The sequence below is a fragment of the Micropterus salmoides genome, unplaced genomic scaffold (genome assembly GCF_014851395.1).
Source record: "Micropterus salmoides isolate LMB-PRFRI ecotype aquatic unplaced genomic scaffold, ASM1485139v1 Ms_hic_scaffold_3, whole genome shotgun sequence".
Classification (NCBI taxonomy): domain Eukaryota; kingdom Metazoa; phylum Chordata; class Actinopteri; order Centrarchiformes; family Centrarchidae; genus Micropterus; species Micropterus salmoides.
Genome location: NW_024042261.1, coordinates 26,166,583 through 26,186,513, shown reverse-complemented (window position 1 = coordinate 26,186,513; position 19,931 = coordinate 26,166,583). Strand labels below are relative to the sequence as shown.

The window sequence follows — 19,931 nt, the reverse complement described above, 5'->3', positions numbered from 1 at the left end:
AAAGCTTGTGGTTGACACTCTTGCTCACTAGTTAGAATAGCTGCCTCTCATTGATTGATTCATCTTTCAAGGATCTTTGGAATCATTTTTCAATACATTGATCAATAAAGGAAATGCCAGAAAATAGTGAAAAAATGCCCATCATAAGTTCCTGAAGCCCAACATGAAGCAGGAACCAAAAATGTCAGTTCTGTTGAACAATTTGTCCATATATTGTTTCAGCTCTCCAGCCAAAATGACTGGGAAGATACTCCGCACCAGACGACATGTGTGGTCTCACCATGCCATGCAGGTTTGGTAAATGGTAATTCTACATTTCCTAAATTCCTTGTGGGTGTGAATATGTTTTGTCATTATACATTAACCTTGTGATAGACTGGCAACCTGTCCAGCTTTTTGTCCAGCTTTTTATCTCACCTTGCTCCAGCTTCTCCACCACCCTGTAAAAAATAAACGGCTATAGACAACGGATGGAGGCACACAGATCCAGTCTTGAAGTCCACCTCAAACCTGAAGCACTGAACCCAAGCAGACTTTAATTGATGTCATCTGTGTGATCAAAATAAGTGTTCGAGTGCAGGGTGCCTCAGTCTTTTTGTGAGTCAGGAAAAACATTCATGTCAGTATATGACATGAGTGTATGACAGCGACGATTCCCACTCGGTGAAAAGAATTACCACAGTGTCAACAAAGCTGTGAATGGCTCCACACCCACCAAGTAATAGAGTAAAAGTAGCTAACATTCTGCCAACATTGCGGTAATGAAGTCTCTAAACACCATTTGAGGAGTAAGACCCAGACAGAGTCATTTCTGAGGCCAATAAAATGAGGATCATATTCCATACATGGTTTAATGAAGTGTTTGCTGTTCACTCCCTGGCTGTGTTGTACCAAATCACCATATTTGGAAATCACCTAGTTGTCATAGGGCAAACAAGTACACATGGTGACGTGTGTTTATACTAATTATTTTAGGCAACTCCTTCCATGTTCTGTTTATGTTGTTTTTTTATGCCTCCAATGTCATTATTGTTTTAATGTCACAACGCTAGAAATTATGCGTTATTCCCTTGAGCAAAGTCTGAAGAACATTTGCAAAAAGTGTGCATAAAAGGCCCAAAAGTCACTCTCCAGCACTTACTAATTTCACAGCTCTGAACCCTTGAGGACTTAAGGTGTTAGGATTGGACAAATCAGGATCAGTCATACATATCTGTTGCTGACTGCTTTGAAAGGGATCAGGAAAAGTCAGCGTTACTAGCATTTGAGAAATAAAGTTGCTGGTGAGTAAAGGGATTAAATATGAGGTCAAAGTCACCAAGTCAGCAGCAGAGCCTCTTTTCATCTTCGCTTACTATGCTCCTTTTACTGACCCGGCTGCAGTTATATAGCCCAGACTATATCGTTGGGTTACTTGTAAAATCAGCTTGAAAGGTAGGATTAAAATAGTTCAAATGAAAACGTCTGTAGAGTCTCTCTCTCTCTTTCTGGAGGGTGCAGTATAGGTGGCAAGTGTTGTCCTGGCACCTGTGGGAACGTCATTTTAGAATTGTGCAAGGCAAAGTCTCTAATTAGCTTTGTTCTCATTAGGTCTAAAACACAATCTCCCCTCAGACAGACAAACACACATATGCATGCACACACACACACACATACATACACAGATAGGGATGTAGAGGGAGAGGGCACCCCACAGCCCCTGAGATCTGGCCCTTTTCCTCTATTCCTTTTTCAATTAACCCTCTTCCTCCATCCTCTATCTGTTCATCTTTTTCTTTCTGCCTTCATCTCTCCTTCACTCTCAACCTAAGCGTTCTTTATTCACTAGTCTAACTCAGTTTTATCTCCCATTCACTGTGCCAAGGAGGCAGGCAGAGAGTAGACACATTAAAGCAGCCTTAATGGAACACCGGTGAAGAGGCACACAGGATTCAACAGCTTTTAGGCCTAATTATTTTCTGCCCATCTTTGTAACGCTCATTCTACAAATATATGGGCCTCACTTGCTGCTGGGTATAGACCTGAAGTCCAAGCCCTCCCTCCCCCGTGTTTCATATCTCAGGCTTAACCTGTTTTCAATCAAGTGTTCATCAAGATCTTTTATTTATTTATTGTGCGTGTTTCTATAAGATGACAGAGAGGGAGTAAATCAGAGTGGGAAAAAAAAGACAAAAAGAAGAAGAAATTGTCCTTGTGGATGAACAAAAGTTGCTCGCTGACAAAGACTAGCAGCTGCCTTTGGTTTGTGCTGTGATCTTCAGTACTTACACTAACTGGCTCCAAAGTGAAAAGAAAAGATGCTGCTGGCAACAGGCAGGGTGCTGCCTTCAGCTTGTGAAAATGACATGGGTGGTTACAAAAAATAAACATAGATACAGCCGCATGAGTGCACAGAAGTTGTTAATGTGCCTGTTTTGTATAATGATCTGAGGAGTGATTTAGTTTCAAATGACAATATTCTTTTTCTCTGCACTGTTGAAACGAGTCGGGATCAGATGCAGTAGAGTCAGAGGGCTGGAATGTTCTATTCTATTCTACTTCTGATGAGTCATGGAGGACGTGGCATAATCATGAGACCACACCCTGAAGCCTCCAAATACCACACACACACACACACACACACTCCTATTCTGCTACAACGAATGGTGTCACTGTACTGGTATCAGCAGCTAGTGTCATTGCCTTGAGGTTAAAGTAGATAAGAGAGGATTAGCATTCATTACTCCATAAAGTGACGATACCCACTGCAAGCACACACACACACACACACTCACATTGTGATACACAGACATGCTCAAGGCACACATGCACTCATACACACACACAAGTCAAATGGTCAAGATTTTTTCTCCACAGCCACAGCTTCACTTTTTAAAGACTAACCGTCAAAGCTAAATGCAAAGGGAAATAACAGTAATACAGAGCTACAGCATGTATCGCTTTGTATCACCAACAACGAGACAACTGGAAAACCCTCAAACTGAAGCCTTGGGTTTTCATGATCAGTTCTAACAAAGTCTGGAAAAAGAAAAAGAAAAAATAAGGACTACAGTAGAAAACAAACAGATAAAAAGGTTTATATTTCAGCATTTGATAAGATTTTTAAATGTATTGACATTTTCATGCTGAAGTTACACAATTTCCATCCAAGAATAATAATAATACAGTTAATTTTCTCCCCTGGGACCTTTGCTTCTCCACTGCAAAGGACCAGTCAGCAGGCACCATGCCCTGTTCCTATAAAAATACACGAGAGAGCCGAAGTGAGAGACAAAGACGCAGACACAGAATAGAAACAGAGACCGAGACCGAGTCATTTGTAGGTTAAGGATATATTTTGTTAGTGTGATACATCATGTAGAAAAGCATGACACAGTGTGTCTTAATTCCCTCCCACACACACACACACACACACACTGCACGACAGCATCCCTTCCCTCTCCACGTAGCGCCTTCCGGCTGCACACTCATCCACATCGATCCACATTGATCATGTCGGCCTGTACCACTTCAGCCAAGAGCGGGGTGACAGTGAGCAGGGTGATCGCCTTCCCTAAGCCTCTCTCGCAATGGGCTCATCTGCTGTCAGAGACGCCACTGCCACGTAGTCATAAAATTAGTGTTGTATATTAAAGGAGCCAAAATCTAATTATGAAGACACAAAGGTCAGATAAACACGTGAACAAATTTGGCCTAAAACTGAACTGAAGTTACACCAAAGCTGAAATAATTTGTTTTGTATGGACTCTAAGGATTTGACTGTAATCTCCATGTCATTTAGATCACATATTTTGTGATATGTAGTCCAGTTTACTCGTCAAATATCAGCACGAAAGCTGCGGTGAGAGACAGCACGGTGACAGACAGGGTGCTGTCGGCAGACCCAACACAACACAGCTGCTGTATCTCTCTCTGATTGCTGAGCCTGATACTGCTGTAATCCAGTTAAAGCCTTTTGAAGAATCACAATGTCCAACGGCAAGCCCTGCAACATGCACCATAACAATAAAGGGATATTACACACATCCTTCAATCTTCAATCTTCCCGTTCACTTCCACGCTTTCCTCCACTGTTATTACTTTTTCTCTATCCATACACCACCTATCTGCTGTTCTTTCCTCTCCATCTGTCCATCACTGTCCATGTTACACCGTTTGATGTCTATGCACCCATCCATCACCCTTTCATTCTCTTTTACTCCATTTCATCGCTGCAGTCTCTTTTCGTCTCTGGCTGCTTGTTGACACCACCCTCCTGTCAGTCTGTCTCTGCAGGGTTCACATTCTTCGCCTCATATTTAATGCCACAATGATGCAATTAGAGATGCAGGCATTTCCGCAACCAAATTGGCTTCTTGGGTCATTTTAGCGCTATTTTTGTTGTTGCTGCAGACTTGCATGACTTGCATGTTTCAGGGTGAGGCAAAAACAAGAGGGTTTTACAGGTTGCTGTAAGATGCTGATGCAGAGTTGATGTATTAACTTTTGTTGAAAGAAAGAGGGAAAGGCAAAACCCACGCAGAAAGCAGCAAAAAAACATCCGCTCCGTAATGGTCATGAAGGATCAATACTGCATGGAGACAAAGTGCTGCTAAACAGTGTGGTTTCTGTTAATTAGCACTTCTCTAATGATTTCTCTCTTTTTTTCTCCTCCTCCTTTCTCCACTCCCTCACTTTCTGTACTTCCCCTCCTACTCTTGCACTTTATTGCTCCCTTCCATTAAAACCCTTTCTTTCTTTGGCTTCATCACTTGATCATTCCACTGTCTAAGGCTGTTGATTCTGTCCTCCTAACCAATGTTCTGTCTCTCAGCAGAGAAAACAAAGCGAGGGGAGGAATCTGAGTTCTTTTCATAAGCGTGATAAATATCCCACTCCTGTGTTTGTGGCTGATGGCTCTCAAGGATGAGATTTAATGAACCTCTAATCCAACTCTGATTATTTTCTAATTAAAGGAGTGAGTGATGAGGGCAATGGGTAAATTCATGAATGCATGTTTATAACTGCGGGGTGGAAATGAAACAACAAACATGCTGATGACAGTTGCAGAGACAGAAATCATACTCAGTCGAGCCTTGTTTACCGCACTCCCTTGGGAACGAAGTTCATTTGGCAGAAAGAAATGTTTGCAATATTTAAACAAGTTACAAATATAAATCCATCCATCCACCCCGTACAGGGTCACGGGGGGCTGGAACCAATCCCAGCTTACATTGGGCGAAAGGCGGGGTACAACCTGGAGAGGTCGCCAGTCCATCGCAGGGCCACACATAGACAGACAACCAGTCACACTCACATTCACACCTGAGGACAATTTTAGAGAAATTCATCTTATAATTTTCCCTAATCCTAACCAAGTTCATTGGGTCCTTAAACACAACCATAAAGCAGACTAAGAGTCTACGGCCACATTATATTAGACTGTCCTTGGACACATGCATTGAACTAAATGCAAACGTCAGCATGCTAATATTCACAAAATGACAGTGCTAACATGCTGTCATTTACCAAGTATCATATTTATCATCTTCGCCATCTTAGGTTAGTGTGTTTGCATGCTAACACAAAGTGCAGCTGGGGTCAATGGGAATGTCATTTTTTTAAGTATTGGACACGTTAAAGTTTTGACCTGATAATGTTGCTATATGAAAAGTTAATGGATCTCTAAAGTTACAACAATTCATCCCATGGGGTCATAAATTTCAAGGCAATCCATCCAGTTGGATTTCAAGCCTTTTACTCAAAGCCACAAATGCCAACCTCATGTTTGCAAGGGTATGTTTAGTCCAAAATACTAACCGTTATTTCCACTTTGATCAACCAAACTCTCTCCTGTTCCATTTTCATTTCTCTATTCCATTATGTCATGTTTTTGAGAGCTACCGTGCAATGGCTTCCATAACGTCACACGCATACATAATCAAGTTCCAATGTCCAATAATACAGCAGTCAGAGACTTAACCAGCCTCCAACATCCTGCCTGTTGCAGCCGGCAATACCATTAACCAGGCACCAAAGCCACTCTAACACGATTACCTACCTGAGGTGAATGCTCATGATTTCACAGGACTCTGCTTTACTGAGATCAGTGTGTGTGTGTGTGTGTGTGTGTGTGTGTGTGTGTGTGAGGAGGGGTGACTGCAGTAGAGTGTAAGTGCTTGTTTGCTGTGTCGATGCATGTGTTTATGTGTTCAGGGTTGAAAGTGAAGGATTACACTTCAGAAGTGCAACTGCACAGTGCCTGAGCTCCTGAGATCAGATGAAGAGCATGGGGTCAGTGACAGATAGTGGGAAGAGGACATTGAGGAAAGGCAAGACAGGGGTAGACAGACTTACGGCGCTGCCAAACAACAAAAGCAGGAGAACAAGTTGGCAGACGACTTGCTGTCCTGGGTTGGATAAATGTTCTGTTTCTCCCACTCTCCATCTACCTCTCTCTCCATCCCTGAACACCTTACTTGTCTGCAGTCTAATTTAAATGTTTGTTTTACCGCATCACTCTCAAAGAATTACAAATAGTGTGCTTTAAAAGCGGTCAGTGGAGGAGGAGGAGGAGGAGGAGGGGAGGTGATCGTGTACTTGGAGAAAGATGGGGAGTTAGATTAGTGAGCTGGGGAGGTGGGCGAGACAGACTAACAGGAATGGATCAGGCCATAACTGATTAGATATTCTGTTCGCAACAGCAGTAGCAGCAGGAGCAGCAATAGCAATGGGACATCACGACTCAGCACGCAGAGATGCTGATATTACCTTCAGATTTCCTAAACGTCCAGGGCCCTCCAGCCTTGCACGACAACACATTCGTAAGGCAAGAAAAGGATCTCAACACGGAGATTTGTATGTAGAGAGTTGTAATTTGAGGCAATGTTAATGGTTTGGTAATGATTAAAAAAGAAAGAATTAAGGGTGCCAAAAGGTGAAAGAGATACGATTGTATGTGGTGAGAGGCTATTCCTAAATGTCCTTTCATGTATTTTGGCTCTGATCTTGCTGTGTCATGTCTCCATGCTGATGCAGCATGTTTAAAGATGGATGTGTGTTCGTGTCTATGCTGAGGCAGCATAGCATCCACAGATGGATGTAGAGATGGTGGCCTCTCCGAGGACAGAGAGACATTTAGAGGAGACATTTCAAGGGAGGACTTGCTCATGAATCCAGCCTGACAAAGTTAATAGCTGCTGGTGTGTTGCCTGCTTACTTCATGGCAATGTGCTAATAAAAGCCTCCTTTCATAATGTCCTGTGTAGGCTGTGCTATGTGAGAAATCAGATATGGTATATCTTGTTTTCTTAGGTCCAAAAATATATTCTATAAATGGATCTGCAGAGTCCTAGATGATAACCCACTTGCTAACACTAATATTTTTGAGCATGTCTTAAACCAATAACACCACTTTACAAAAACTCCTTAAAGGAGACGTGTATACATTTACACATGCACATCAAAGACTCAAAAGAAACAAAAGTTATGTCCAAACATAGCCAAAAGTATGGAAAATGCTATCACTCCCAAATTGATTGATAGTTTATTTTAAGGTTGAACTGAAATTCATTTTAACATATTTGGTATTTCTTTTGACTTGTACACTCGTGGTCAAAATTGTAATTCTTTTTGCAGTGACAGTGGCCCTCTTAAGTAAGTGTTTTCCTGGGATCATAAATATGGAAGATTTTATTGGACTTTAATATTTGTAATCCACAGAAAACAATCCACAAATGTGTACTATAATGCGCAAATATTTCACTATCTACAAACGTGTATTTTTACATTGTGATGTGTAAAATCATATCCACAAAATACAGAGTGACTTCTACACATATTTGCATGTTGCTTTCTGTCAATTTGTGGGTCATGTTACATTTGTTACTTACTTTTTACATATTTGTGGAATTTTGTCCAATGTGTACTGTGGAGATCTGTTAAAAAAATACACACAAATATCTCACTACCCAAAACGTGTATTTTTACATTTGTGTTGTGTAAAATCATATCCACAAAAATACAGTGCAATTTACAAATATGTTCAATTTACTCTGTACATGCATATTTTAACAAAGTACACATATTTATACAAAATGTTATTTAAGCATTTGTGGATCTATTTTTACACACAAAACAGCTTTTGCACATTTGCGGATCACGTTACATTTGTGACCTCCTTCTTAAGCATTTGTGGAATTTTGTCCACTCTTTACCACAGAGATCTGTAAACAGAGATCTGTACGTGTGAGAGCAGTTTATTAGCAACACCAGCAGGTGGCGGTAGTGATATTGCTTCTCATGAGTTATAAGACTATCCATTGCAGTACACAGGGTCATCTGTAAGAGACAACAACTTCTGCTTCTGCTGGACTACTGGACTCTACTCAGTCTAAATTTTTCTGTACAAGTGTATATAATTTACTATTGAATACTTTATCACTGTTTACAGTTTACACAGATAGCAATCTGCAAATGTGCAAAAACTGTTTTGTGTGTAGAAGTCACTCTGTATTTTTGTGGATATGATTTTACACATCACAAATGTAAAAATACATATTTGTAGATAGTGAAATATTTGCACAACATAGTACGCATTTGTGGATTGTTTTCTGTGGGTTACAAATATTAAAGTCCAATAAAATCTTCCATACATAAAGTCTAGATGGAATCAGTGTAAACATTTGCCAGCTATGCTAAGCTTCCACTTTTTCCGAGCAGGATACAAACTTACAAACAGCGCTGAGGTTTTGGAGAGCAATGAAGTTTAGGCTGCTCAGACACAACAAGCTAAACCTCTAGAGTGGAAGCACATTATTTTCACATAAAAACAGCTTTTTTCATATTTAGCCAGCTTGATGTAGAGGTGGCCCAAACACAGTTAGTGATCCCTGCTGACCAAAGTCTGATGATGAACAATGAGGACAAGTAAGCAGCGTCCATCGTGGAAGCATGATTCATCTCTCCCTGATGGTTGGCCACAGTAAAAAGAAACAAACAACAGAAGAAAGCCAGAGAAAAACAAATGTCTCCCCAAAATATGCTGAAAAGAGATTTAAAAAAAAAAGATAAAAACCACTGTGTGTGAAATGGAAATGAAGGCGTCTGCGATGCCCGAGAGAGACGAAGAGGGGCGGGGGGGGGGGGGGGGGGGGCAAGATGGGTTGAGTAGAGACAGATTAAGAAAGGTAATGAGAGAAGAGGATGTGAGCTAAGAGCGCGACAGTAGAATACAGACACAGAGCAGATTAACACTGTTGGAGTACGTTTCCCTTTCAAAGACTTCTTATCCATATACTGCATCCCTCTGTGCACTTCAGACTCTCACACACACACACACTCACATACACATACACACTTCCACACTTCTGCCTGTTTTCTACTGGGCTCTCATCTCAATACATATTGCCTTACCTATTCTCCTGTTATCTGTTCTCTTTGCTCTCCTCTCTCTCTCTCCTCTCCCTTGCACTCACCCTCTGTATTTCTTTTGTGTCTTTTCAAGGACTCTGAAGTATAGTGCATATGTAGGTCACCATACGTTCCCAGCATTGCTTTGCTCGTGTTTCAGTAACTATGTCGGTGCAATATTAAAATATTTGAGTGGGTCTGGGTGTATGTGAGTTGGACTCTAAAATACAGCCTATAATCATCAGTTGATCACTCTGACAGGAAAGAAAGTCCTACTCACAACTGACCAGTAAAGTGTAATGCAGTGTAATTAACATATAACTGAGTGTGTATTTATTCAGACACTGGGATTATACAACATACACTGTACATTAAAGTACTTCAGTGTTGTTGCTTCAGAGGGTACATTATGGAGTTTACAAAAGCTGTAGAGTTGTTTTATTTTAATAATTTGAATCTTACATTAATTATTTAGGTACCCTGGGGAATTCTGAACAAATATAAGACTGTATGTTTTTCTTTATTACAATTTGCTTCTCTAATAAGGTCCCAAATGGTAAGTTTGTCAGGTTTTTATTTACGTATAGATGTCTGCGTTTGTTTGTTGAGTCATTACCCAAAAGGGACTTATTGGAGACCAGACCTTGTTGTAGACCAAAGCCACACTCTCACCACACTGATAACTACCTATTGGGAAATTAAAATAGATTTCAATGCTTTTTTGGCATTCAGGGAGACTGTGCTTCCTATGTATGCAACTTTAAGAAAAACATTTCAAAAACATACTGGCACTGGCTCCAATTTATAACCGCCATTATAAACTTCAAAGTGATTATGGGAATATAATACACAGCAGGGCAATGCCCTGTGTTATTGCAATAATAGGTTCACCAATTGTCAAGGACATGTGGCATTACTAGCACAATCTTCACCTTCAGGATAATGAATGCAGAATGAAACTGAAAACAGAGTTGTGACTCTAATATACATACATAGCACCAAGTTTTCATTAAGCAGAGGCAATAACAGCCCCTTTATACGCCAGCCTTTTAGTTAAGGACATGACTGTGTTGTGTCTAACACTGCCCAAGAAACTGGAGATAACAAAAGTGTTTTGCTAAATTACCAAGCAAAAAAAACTTTACACTTTTAAAACAACTTTAAGTCACTGCAGGTGGACCTAGTGTGAAAAAACCTAGAGCACCAAATATAAGGTAAGCTTGTCTTCAGTTAGTAACAGTCAGGCACCAAACTGGCCAGAAAACTCTTGAGACCAAAATATTTATGTACCCCAGCTATAAAGAGCATCTGGTCTTTGGTGAATGTTTTCTTTGTCTTTGTTGGTCTTTGTTGAACTCTGACAGCCATACATTTTCTCTGACAATGAGCCATTCCAATAAAATCAAACCAATGGCTCTCTATCAAACACATTCTTTGTAACAGTAGCTGCCTGTTTCACTGGCTTTATACAAAGAGGTAGAATCTCAGCTTTCTACGTACTGTTTGATTGGATAATTAGCATAAACCTCAACAGTTAATAGTTAACAATAGGCTACAAGTATAATTTTCAGAAACATAAGGCAACATTTAATTACTGACAGATTTTTGAGAATGTGACAAATCAGTTGCTCCAATTGCTTTGCTTCTAAACACCAAAATGAAGGCTACAAGCCAAAATACTTGGCTTATACTATAGACAGACTACTGTATTGACACTAATAACTACATTTACTCAAATGCCCTCATATAATGTGCCACTTTTACAAAAAAGGTTTTTAACCACAACCCTTCAGATACCTAAACCTGCTATCTGGTTAATTCTTAAAGTCATGTGTTTAGGGATCGCTGTCACACCAAATGTTCAGCAATACAATACATGGCATGGAGAGGTTGCAGACTTACAAAGGTATAGTTCCTTCAATGAAAAGATAACTTGGAGCAATTTAATTTAATAAGTATTTTCAGCTTCTTTTATTTTATCTCATTCTCATTTCTTTCAATTCATTAAGATACACGTGTGTGGATATTTCCTGTGATTATAAATTCCAACAAAAAAGTATCATGGGATTTTTTGGTATCATAAAACTGTAACAAACATAGATCATAAATTCAATGAAAAATACACAATACACTGTGGGAGTTAAATTGTGGGAATATTAGATTCCTCCACTGTGAGCAGAATAATGGCCAACAGGATGAGTTACCAACATCTCAGCAACATCTCAACATTAGAGTTGTAGGCAACAGAACTACTGAAAATAAGTGGATGTTAAAGTTAAGGGTAAAAGGGTAAGGCTTTGTTAAATACTGAATATGAATAACATGAAATACAAATCCTTTCAGTGTCTGTTGTAGCTGGTTATGGCAGTGATCATCATTTTATGGTGGGATCTGTTTTTAAATCACTTTGTATTTGCATTTTAACATTGTGCTAATTTAATCAAATGCTTGGCAGAACATGGTCTTCATTATTGGCTGAAGGACACTGATGTGTAATACTGGCAAAATGTACAAATTTACATTCCTATCCTTTCATGTGAAAAATTCAAATAAATAGTGAAAACTAAGTCTGTGCAAAATATTTTCCTTTCAAAGCTCCCGGATGTTAATACAGAGAGAAAATGTATCTGCAGAGTTTTTAAAGTCTCACTCGTCACGGAGCATTTCCCTTAATAACATAAAATAATCACAACTAATTTATATCCATGACCACTTTGAAGTTTTCCATGTAATGATGTTTTCCTTGAAACAAGTAAATAAGTAAATTGGTAAATCCTGAGTGGGCTTGTTATATTGCATGTAAACACTGAATAAGAATCTCTATTTAAGTCTAAAATATAATCAGCACAAAAAGAAATCTTCGTAGAGAGTAAAAGTGCAATTACACCAACCACTCCCCGAAACTTAAGTCAAATATCTTCCTATGTGTTCCTGATATAATCTATTCCCAATAGTAAAGAATGAATTAACACATGAGTAACTATCTTTAACAATGTACCATTTTGGATTTTCACCCACCCAGTAGTCCACCCCAAATCATGAGAGAAAAGCTGCTTTGGACATTTACAATGGATTCCAAAGATAAGATTTTTCCCCAGAGACAAAGCATAGAATAGAAAGGTTGAAAATCTTAGTGACAAAAATTTACTTGGAAATTCAACCCACTGAGACAATTTCGGCATGGTCATCAGCAGCTAGTCCTTCATACTATAGTGGAGCTTACTCTCACCTGTTTCCCATCATAGCCCAATGGAGAGTTTATTGTATTTCGTCAGACTAAATACCCCCAGATTTGCTTTTTATTATCTTACAATGAACCCAGCCTTTTCTCTAGCTCTGCTAATAGCAACAAGCTGTTGGATTCCTGTAGCAGGAGCCAAAAGGACAAGCAAATACCACATTTTTCCACATTTTTATCTAATTATAGACAATTCAAACCAACAAGTCCAAAATTGGATGTTTGTCTGTGCCTTTAAACTTGCTGTTAAGTCATATGAGGGGTTTTTCTGATCTGGCACCTCTCTGGCTAAGGCTTTCATACAAATAATATGAGGGTGACACACCTAGACTGCTAAAAATCACTTGTCAGGAGAAGATAAATAGGTAGTTTAAGCATTTGAACAAACAACCAATGCCGTTGTTTTTCTGGTGAGGACCGTCTCCACAAGTTACTCTACCTGTACACAGGTTGATGTTTAAAACACACCAACTTTTTTTTGCTGGTGAAGCAGTTGGTATAATACTGCGGGGGTTGAGCTAAGCAAATTGAACCCATTCAATTCCATCAACAAAATGACCAGTTTATTATATTATTATATTATGATATGAAATTTAAAAATTGTGCTGTGGACTCAGACAGTTTACTCACATCTTTGTCAGGTTACTTTTCTTTGTTCATCCAGACTGTAATGTTAGCTATGTACAGATTCTCTCACTCATTTCATGTTCGCCTCTATCACTCCTACCTCTCCTGTGCCACCCATCAAATGGAACTTTCCACTACATTCACAGCTGACAAACACCTTTATGTGAGATAATGCTGAATGACTGAATGAAGTTTATGAGAGGCAGGGAGGAATAAAGACACTGACACACAAAGACCAACTGGCAAGATAAAAAACAAGTAATTAAACATGAGAAAGAAAGACTATTTAAATACAAAGAGAAATATGAAAAAATCAAGGGGGAGCTGCCCATATGCCTTTCTATTTGTCCAGCTACAGGCCCTCCCTTCCTTTGCAGGCCAGCATTTCAAAAGGAATGAGGGTTGGGTGGTATGCCAAATTGTCCTGGAGTGCAAAGCCACGTGTACCACCATCCATCCCTTTACTCCCCCTTTTCTCTCCCCTTTCTTTCCTTCTGCCTGTCCTTCCCTATCCCCTTTGCCCCTCTCTCCATGCCTGGGTATGTGTTATGAATTCATCTGCAGATAAATCAGATCTATCATCCTGTCATAGAGGCAGGGAAGGGAGGTGGACTGTGGAATGCCCTGGCACTGAGAGCAGGGAAGGGCTCTGAGCACAGTGCTACGCTTCCTCACACATTCCCTGCTGTGCCTGCTCTCGCCCTCTCCAGCTCTGTCTCCCTGTCTGTTTTCATGATCCATGCAATGCCCCAATAGGCCCCCTTACCCATTCCTGTCTTACCTGTACCAACCAAACCCACCCAGGCCATCAGAGCTCCAACCAAGCAGCTCAGAGCTGTAATAACACAGCGCCTGGCTTAACAAGAAGCCCCCCCCACCCCCCCTCCAGTTATAAACCAAGGTAAGCTGCGCTTGGACCGGCTTGACTGACTTCCAGCACTGATCTCCAGTTACACTGAATAACACCCTGCTTGCCAATCAGATAGGAAACAAATTACAGGACAGCGTGTACACATGCTGTGTGCTGCATGTGACTTGTATTCAGCATATGTACATGCATATGTACTTGACTTCATATATGCAATATAGTAAAGATACTATATTACCATACTAAATATATATATATATATATGTATATATATACACTACTATTACTACTATTACCATACTACTAATCACAATTACTATACTATTATTATACCACTATATTACAGAAGGCCAGTGTTTATGCTCTCAGCCACAACACATGCTGCCTCTCACACTGTTGTTGGTAAATGAAAAGTGTGACCAGATGTACACTCACAGTGTATGGGCATCCACAAGTGTGAACTGTGTACCGTATGTTTATAACTGAAGGGATAATGTGTTGCTTATAGAGTTTTAGCTAAAGTGACTTGACACATAACTTGTATGTTTATTTTAATCAATTTGTTATCAAATGGTTCATATTTAACATATCTGCAAAATATTAACTGATTACATGTTTTCAGATTAGCTCATGGCAACTAAAGCATGACTTTATGGTTATGTTTAGGTAACTTATCTGACTTGGTAAGGGTTAAGGAAATTTTAGCCATGCTAGCAGCGTGGTTCTAGGGATTGCACTGCTGGTAAGTCCACCACTTTGGTTTAAACTTTGGCATAAAGTTTGGTTTATGACCAAATACCTGGAAAAATGCTGACATTCCCATCAGCCTGCCTAGTGTGGCTGTAGAATCTAGTTCAAAATTTTGTGTTTTTGTTGCTTAAAACTAATCATATGTAGGACTGGAACCCCAGTCTCTAGTGTCCTGCGCTTCCTGTCCTGGACGAAACACTGCCAGTGAACATAATCTTGGCAGTAATAACATTTCTTTTAAAATACATTACCTGAAGCACTTTGGTCTATTAACACTATAGACATCTTATCAGTTGTGAGCATCAGGTAAACATTTCTCGCCACAATGAATATACAGCATTGTGTAATTAATCCTGTAAAGTTCTTGACCCAGTCCATACTATTTTTCTCCCTTTTTCCAGCTTCTCGTCTGTTTGATTTTTCTGCCCCCGGTCTCTGAGAGAGAGAGAGAGAACAAGAGAGAGACAGAGAGAAAGAGAGAGAGAGAGGAGCTGCAAAGTGGGAGTGTGTTGTCCCAGTGCCAGGGCAAAAATAGACAGTAAATTACAGAGCCTTCTGAGAACACCCCACTGTGTTGCATGACCTCAAAATAACACACATACAGACATACACTCACAATTTCACATACAAACACCAAACATGAAATACACAGTGTGCTGCCCTACTTCTATATTTCCCATTCAGCCTGTTGATGTGACGATCACACAGAAACTTTAGCAGTGTGCCAACCAACAGTCCTGCAGTAAGTTCTATGCCTGTGAAGGAAACTCTGAATCTGATTCACAGATGTTAACGCAATTACAGCTGCATCTCAGCTTAATGAGACACACACACACACACACACACACACGCACACACAAAAAAGTATTTATACAGATATGTATTCATCCCCTTGCCACAGCTTAACCATTACAGAAACAATATCTCACTGTACTGCAAAATCACTGACGTGTCCTTGCAACTTACTACATAAATAAGCCCACGATCTCCTCTGCATCAAACCCTGAATCACCAACTACACCTTCACTTTAGATCTAACAAGTCCTGGCATCCATATAACCCCAAAATAAAAAAAACATCCTGAAGACTATCCTTGACGACACTGCAAGCTAGAAAACAAAGAGGACAGAGCAGTGATGAATGAATATCACAGGTGTTTGCCATACTCACCTTGAGTGAGTCAAAACAGGCAATGACTCTGCCGTTTTCCACTTGACAGCTCTTGGCAGGGTGGGCAAATTTGCACTCGCTGTCCGGTCGTGAACATGTTCCTCTCTGGAATTCCCGACAAACCTCCAACGTCAGCCATTTTGTGTCCCGGATCGATGTCACGTTCACCGCCATTTTGAACCAGGCAGGAGGGGACGATAAAGGGGAATAGATATCCAGCAAATGCAGTTATGGGTGCGGCTGTATGTTTCTAATGATACAAGGACAAATGATGAGAAAGAATAGGTAAATAACATGGGAAATAGCCAGTTTTAAGAGGTTTTGTCCCCTGGGTCTGATTCTGAGGCTCTGTGAGGCCTGGGACTCGCCTACCACCTGCAGCCCATCCCAAAAGTCAGTTTGTGGCTATAATAGGAATCCTTCACCGCCTGTCACCCAGGGCCTGGGCTGGTGATGGCCACAGAGGTTTGCTTTATAATCTCACTCTCTCGTCCTCTCCCTCAAACACACACACACACACAGCAGTTCTCTCTATCGCCTCGCTCCTCGGCTGAACTGTCAGATGAGACGAATGGCAAAACACATTATCGATCGAGTTGGCCCATGATGAAAAGATGCAGGGCTGGATGAGAGGAGGAAGGAGAAGAAAGAGGAACAGAAGGAGGAGGATGAGGAGGAGAAGGCTGTGATGGAGGGGACAGCAAAGAGACAATCTCCTTCCGCTCACAGGAGCCGATAAAAGTTGTCTGTCTTCAGTATCAGGCTGTCTGCAGAAAAGGGGGAAGTGGTTGACTTCCACAGAGGAGAGCAGAGTGGCATGGACGGAGGGAGGTCTGGCTGGATGTGTCAGTTGTGTAGAGACTGTCTCAGTGGACAGACTTGGCAGTCCTGGCAGTCCTCGGGCTCCTGGCGTGGCTGGCAACTCCAGCAGACATGGACAGGCACGGAGGCAGAGGCGGCAGAGGCGGGAGCCAAACAGGGGTCAGTGAAAGAAGGCACTTCTCTCTGTGGAGAAGGAGGAAAGAGTGTCAGTGGAGCAGGGATTAACGCACTCACACACATACACACACGTCAGGCACACATTTGCATTCACACACATAGCTTCAGCATGTTTCCCAGTCATTCTCTTGCACATCCTCCCTCATGGTAGCCCTCACAGGACTGCTAGGCTCTCAGCTGGAAAATCAAATCAAACACCATATCGCTAACAGTAAAGCTCACGCAGTCAGGCGCAGACAATTTATTTCAAGGAAAGATGAGAGAGAGATCATGAGACAGAGAAAAAAAAAAGTGGGAAGAATTATGTGCATGTATTTGTGTCCAAAAAAAGTGACCAACAGAGAACAGTGACAAGAAATGTTAATACCAACATGTACCGTAAGTAGTGTTTTATGCAGCGATATTGATCATGCCACTGCTGAGTATAATATATTATAATACTATAGTAATTCCTTTAAAATGATTACTGTAGTTTGCACAGATCAGCCTTTAAAAACTTACAAAAGCAGTTTAAATGAAAAGAAAATTTGAAAGAAAGTTAATGAAACGTAACAAAATAAAATTATTACAGACTTTTACACTTTAACGTGGATGATTAAGGGAGCCATTGTTTCATAACCGCAATCGATCCTTTCCTACTAAACAATAGAGCTTGTGTTTTGAAAGGGAATACTATAACTTTTTTATAGACATCAATAACAAATGAGCAAGTGTTTGAGTAACAAAGTATTGATTAGAGAGAGTTATCAATCTGCCCAACCCTGGTGTGACTGGAAACAGCAAATCACCTGGCCAGATGGCTCCAGCATCACTTCTGGCAGGTGGCCAGGTAAGATAAGAGAGAAAATGACTACATGAGGTCACTATCAGAGAGAGAAAAAGAGAAACGGTGAGAGAGAGAAATCAAGTACTTTCTTGTTTTTCTTTTGTTACGCACATTCCAGCACGCTCCTTAAATCCACTCATTCAAACACTTTCTGACCTCTCTGCCATCATCCAGATTTTGAAAGAACCCACTGCCCGCCAGACCTTCTCCTGCGCAGTTGTCACGCTTACAGTAAGTGCCCTCCAACCTACATCCCACATGTGGTTACATAACTTTTAGGTCCCCCACACTCAGATGTAATGTTCTTATGAATATGCTGACATGAAGCACTGATGTGACCATCCAGACAAAAGTTTGTGGACAACTTTAAAAGGTCTTTATTTAGAGTAAAACTTCTATTACTGAAGTAGCCGTGCCCATGCAGTAGTCCTGTCCCAATATATGTGGGGTTGGAAATATGTAACTCCTCTTTAGCTCCAAGCCATCTACTGTATGTCATAGTTAAGGTCCGATTTGTATTCAGAAGCCTAGTCTAGCCTACTAGTAGTCATAATTTTAGTTTGAATCAAAAACAGAACACCCAGCTCTGTGTCTGCTGGGCTGACGCTGCCTTTTGAGTTTTTTTGTGTTCGTGTGCTGGTGGGAAACACCAACATCTAAGACTCTACAGTCAGCTGCCAAACAAACTATTTCATTTGAAAATAAGGCCACAAAGACAAACAGCAACAATGACTGATGATGTGAAAAAGTTGTGTGTGGTAGCATCTTGCATTGCTGTTTGTTAGTTTTGAATGCCAGAGTTTTCCACAAGCAAGTGAATACGCAACACAACAATGTGATGTATAAAAGTATAAAATGTGATGTGTTTCTCTGACCAAGGGTAGAGCTCCAGTCCTGTACTTGACTGAAAAAATTGTTTAGCCTACTATTATTAGCCTACTATCTAAGTTGACATGTAGTGGTTACACATTTAGGCATTTTTCTCTTCTCTTTTTCTCGCCAACTGTTGCAAAGTATTCTGGGAACTGAAAGAAATAATAAAATGAAACAGAAGATGAGTCAAGTAAGCTGTAGTACAAAACTGTTTTACAGCTATTTATCATATTATCATTTATAAAATAACTCTAAACACCCCAGACTGATGATATCTAAGAGTGATAGAGCATCAAAGGTTTCAATTTTGGTCTGCTAGTACTGCAAGAAAAACCCAGTGGTTTGAAGAAAAATTTGATCAAAAAAAGGATGAAAGTGAGAAAGGAAGGACGAAATAGAATAAAGTAAAATACTCCCTTGGTCAAACATTGATTGCCTGTGTGTCATGCTCTCTTCTCCTATTCGGGCCGACCACATCTGCGGTGAACTACTTTTTCAGCCGTAGGCTGATATTTCGGGTAGTGGGTGTGTGTGGGTGTGCGTGGGTGTGTGTGGGTGTGTGGACAAGAGCAAGAGGCCAGGGTAGCCCACTGTATTTGCAAGGAAGACTGTGGTAAGGAAAGAGAATACAGAGAGGGCTACCATTACCAGTGCATTAAATATGGAGTGGCAAAATGAGTCTTCTGCAGTGCCTACTCTTACTTCCTGACCTGTCCTATAACTTTCTCTCTTTCCTCTATTGCACAGCTAAATCACAAATGTTAGGATAATAGTGTAACTTTACTTTCACCACCTTTGTTGTATATGTTTGGGAAACACTTTTCCCGTAAAAAAACAAATTATTTGGGGAAAGCAGTGTGAGCCAACAACCCTCAATTATACAGGAATCTTTTAATTGCTTGTACCTGAGTCCGGTGTTTTTTAAAAGTCAAACTAGTTCTCAATTGGACAAAGAAGAAAAATACCAACACACACACACACACACACACACACACACACACACACACACACACACACACACACACACACACACACACACTTGTACACCTAAAGTGCCAGTTTTGGGCCAGAAACATAGTTTGCCACAGTTGTCCCATTGCTGTTCCAAAGACCACGGGTCTAAGCAGACAGGATAATATGAGTTCAGAAAGAAAACCCACTGAATACCCAGTAGCACTGAACTCTGGCAT

The 19,931-nt window shown here is 40.5% G+C and overlaps 1 protein-coding gene across 8 annotated transcripts in view; it reads right to left on the bottom strand.

The window, feature by feature from the left end:
* Positions 1–19,931, bottom strand: part of LOC119883023 (muscleblind-like protein 1) — a 68,009-nt gene that overhangs the window by 30,198 nt on the left and 17,880 nt on the right. For all 8 annotated transcript variants that reach the window (XM_038693477.1, XM_038693476.1, XM_038693481.1 and 5 more), the window contains one exon: positions 16,044–17,048. In XM_038693477.1, the coding sequence (XP_038549405.1) occupies positions 16,044–16,217 (174 nt within the window). In that variant the 5' untranslated portion in view covers positions 16,218–17,048. The remainder of the gene's footprint in view (positions 1–16,043; positions 17,049–19,931) is intronic.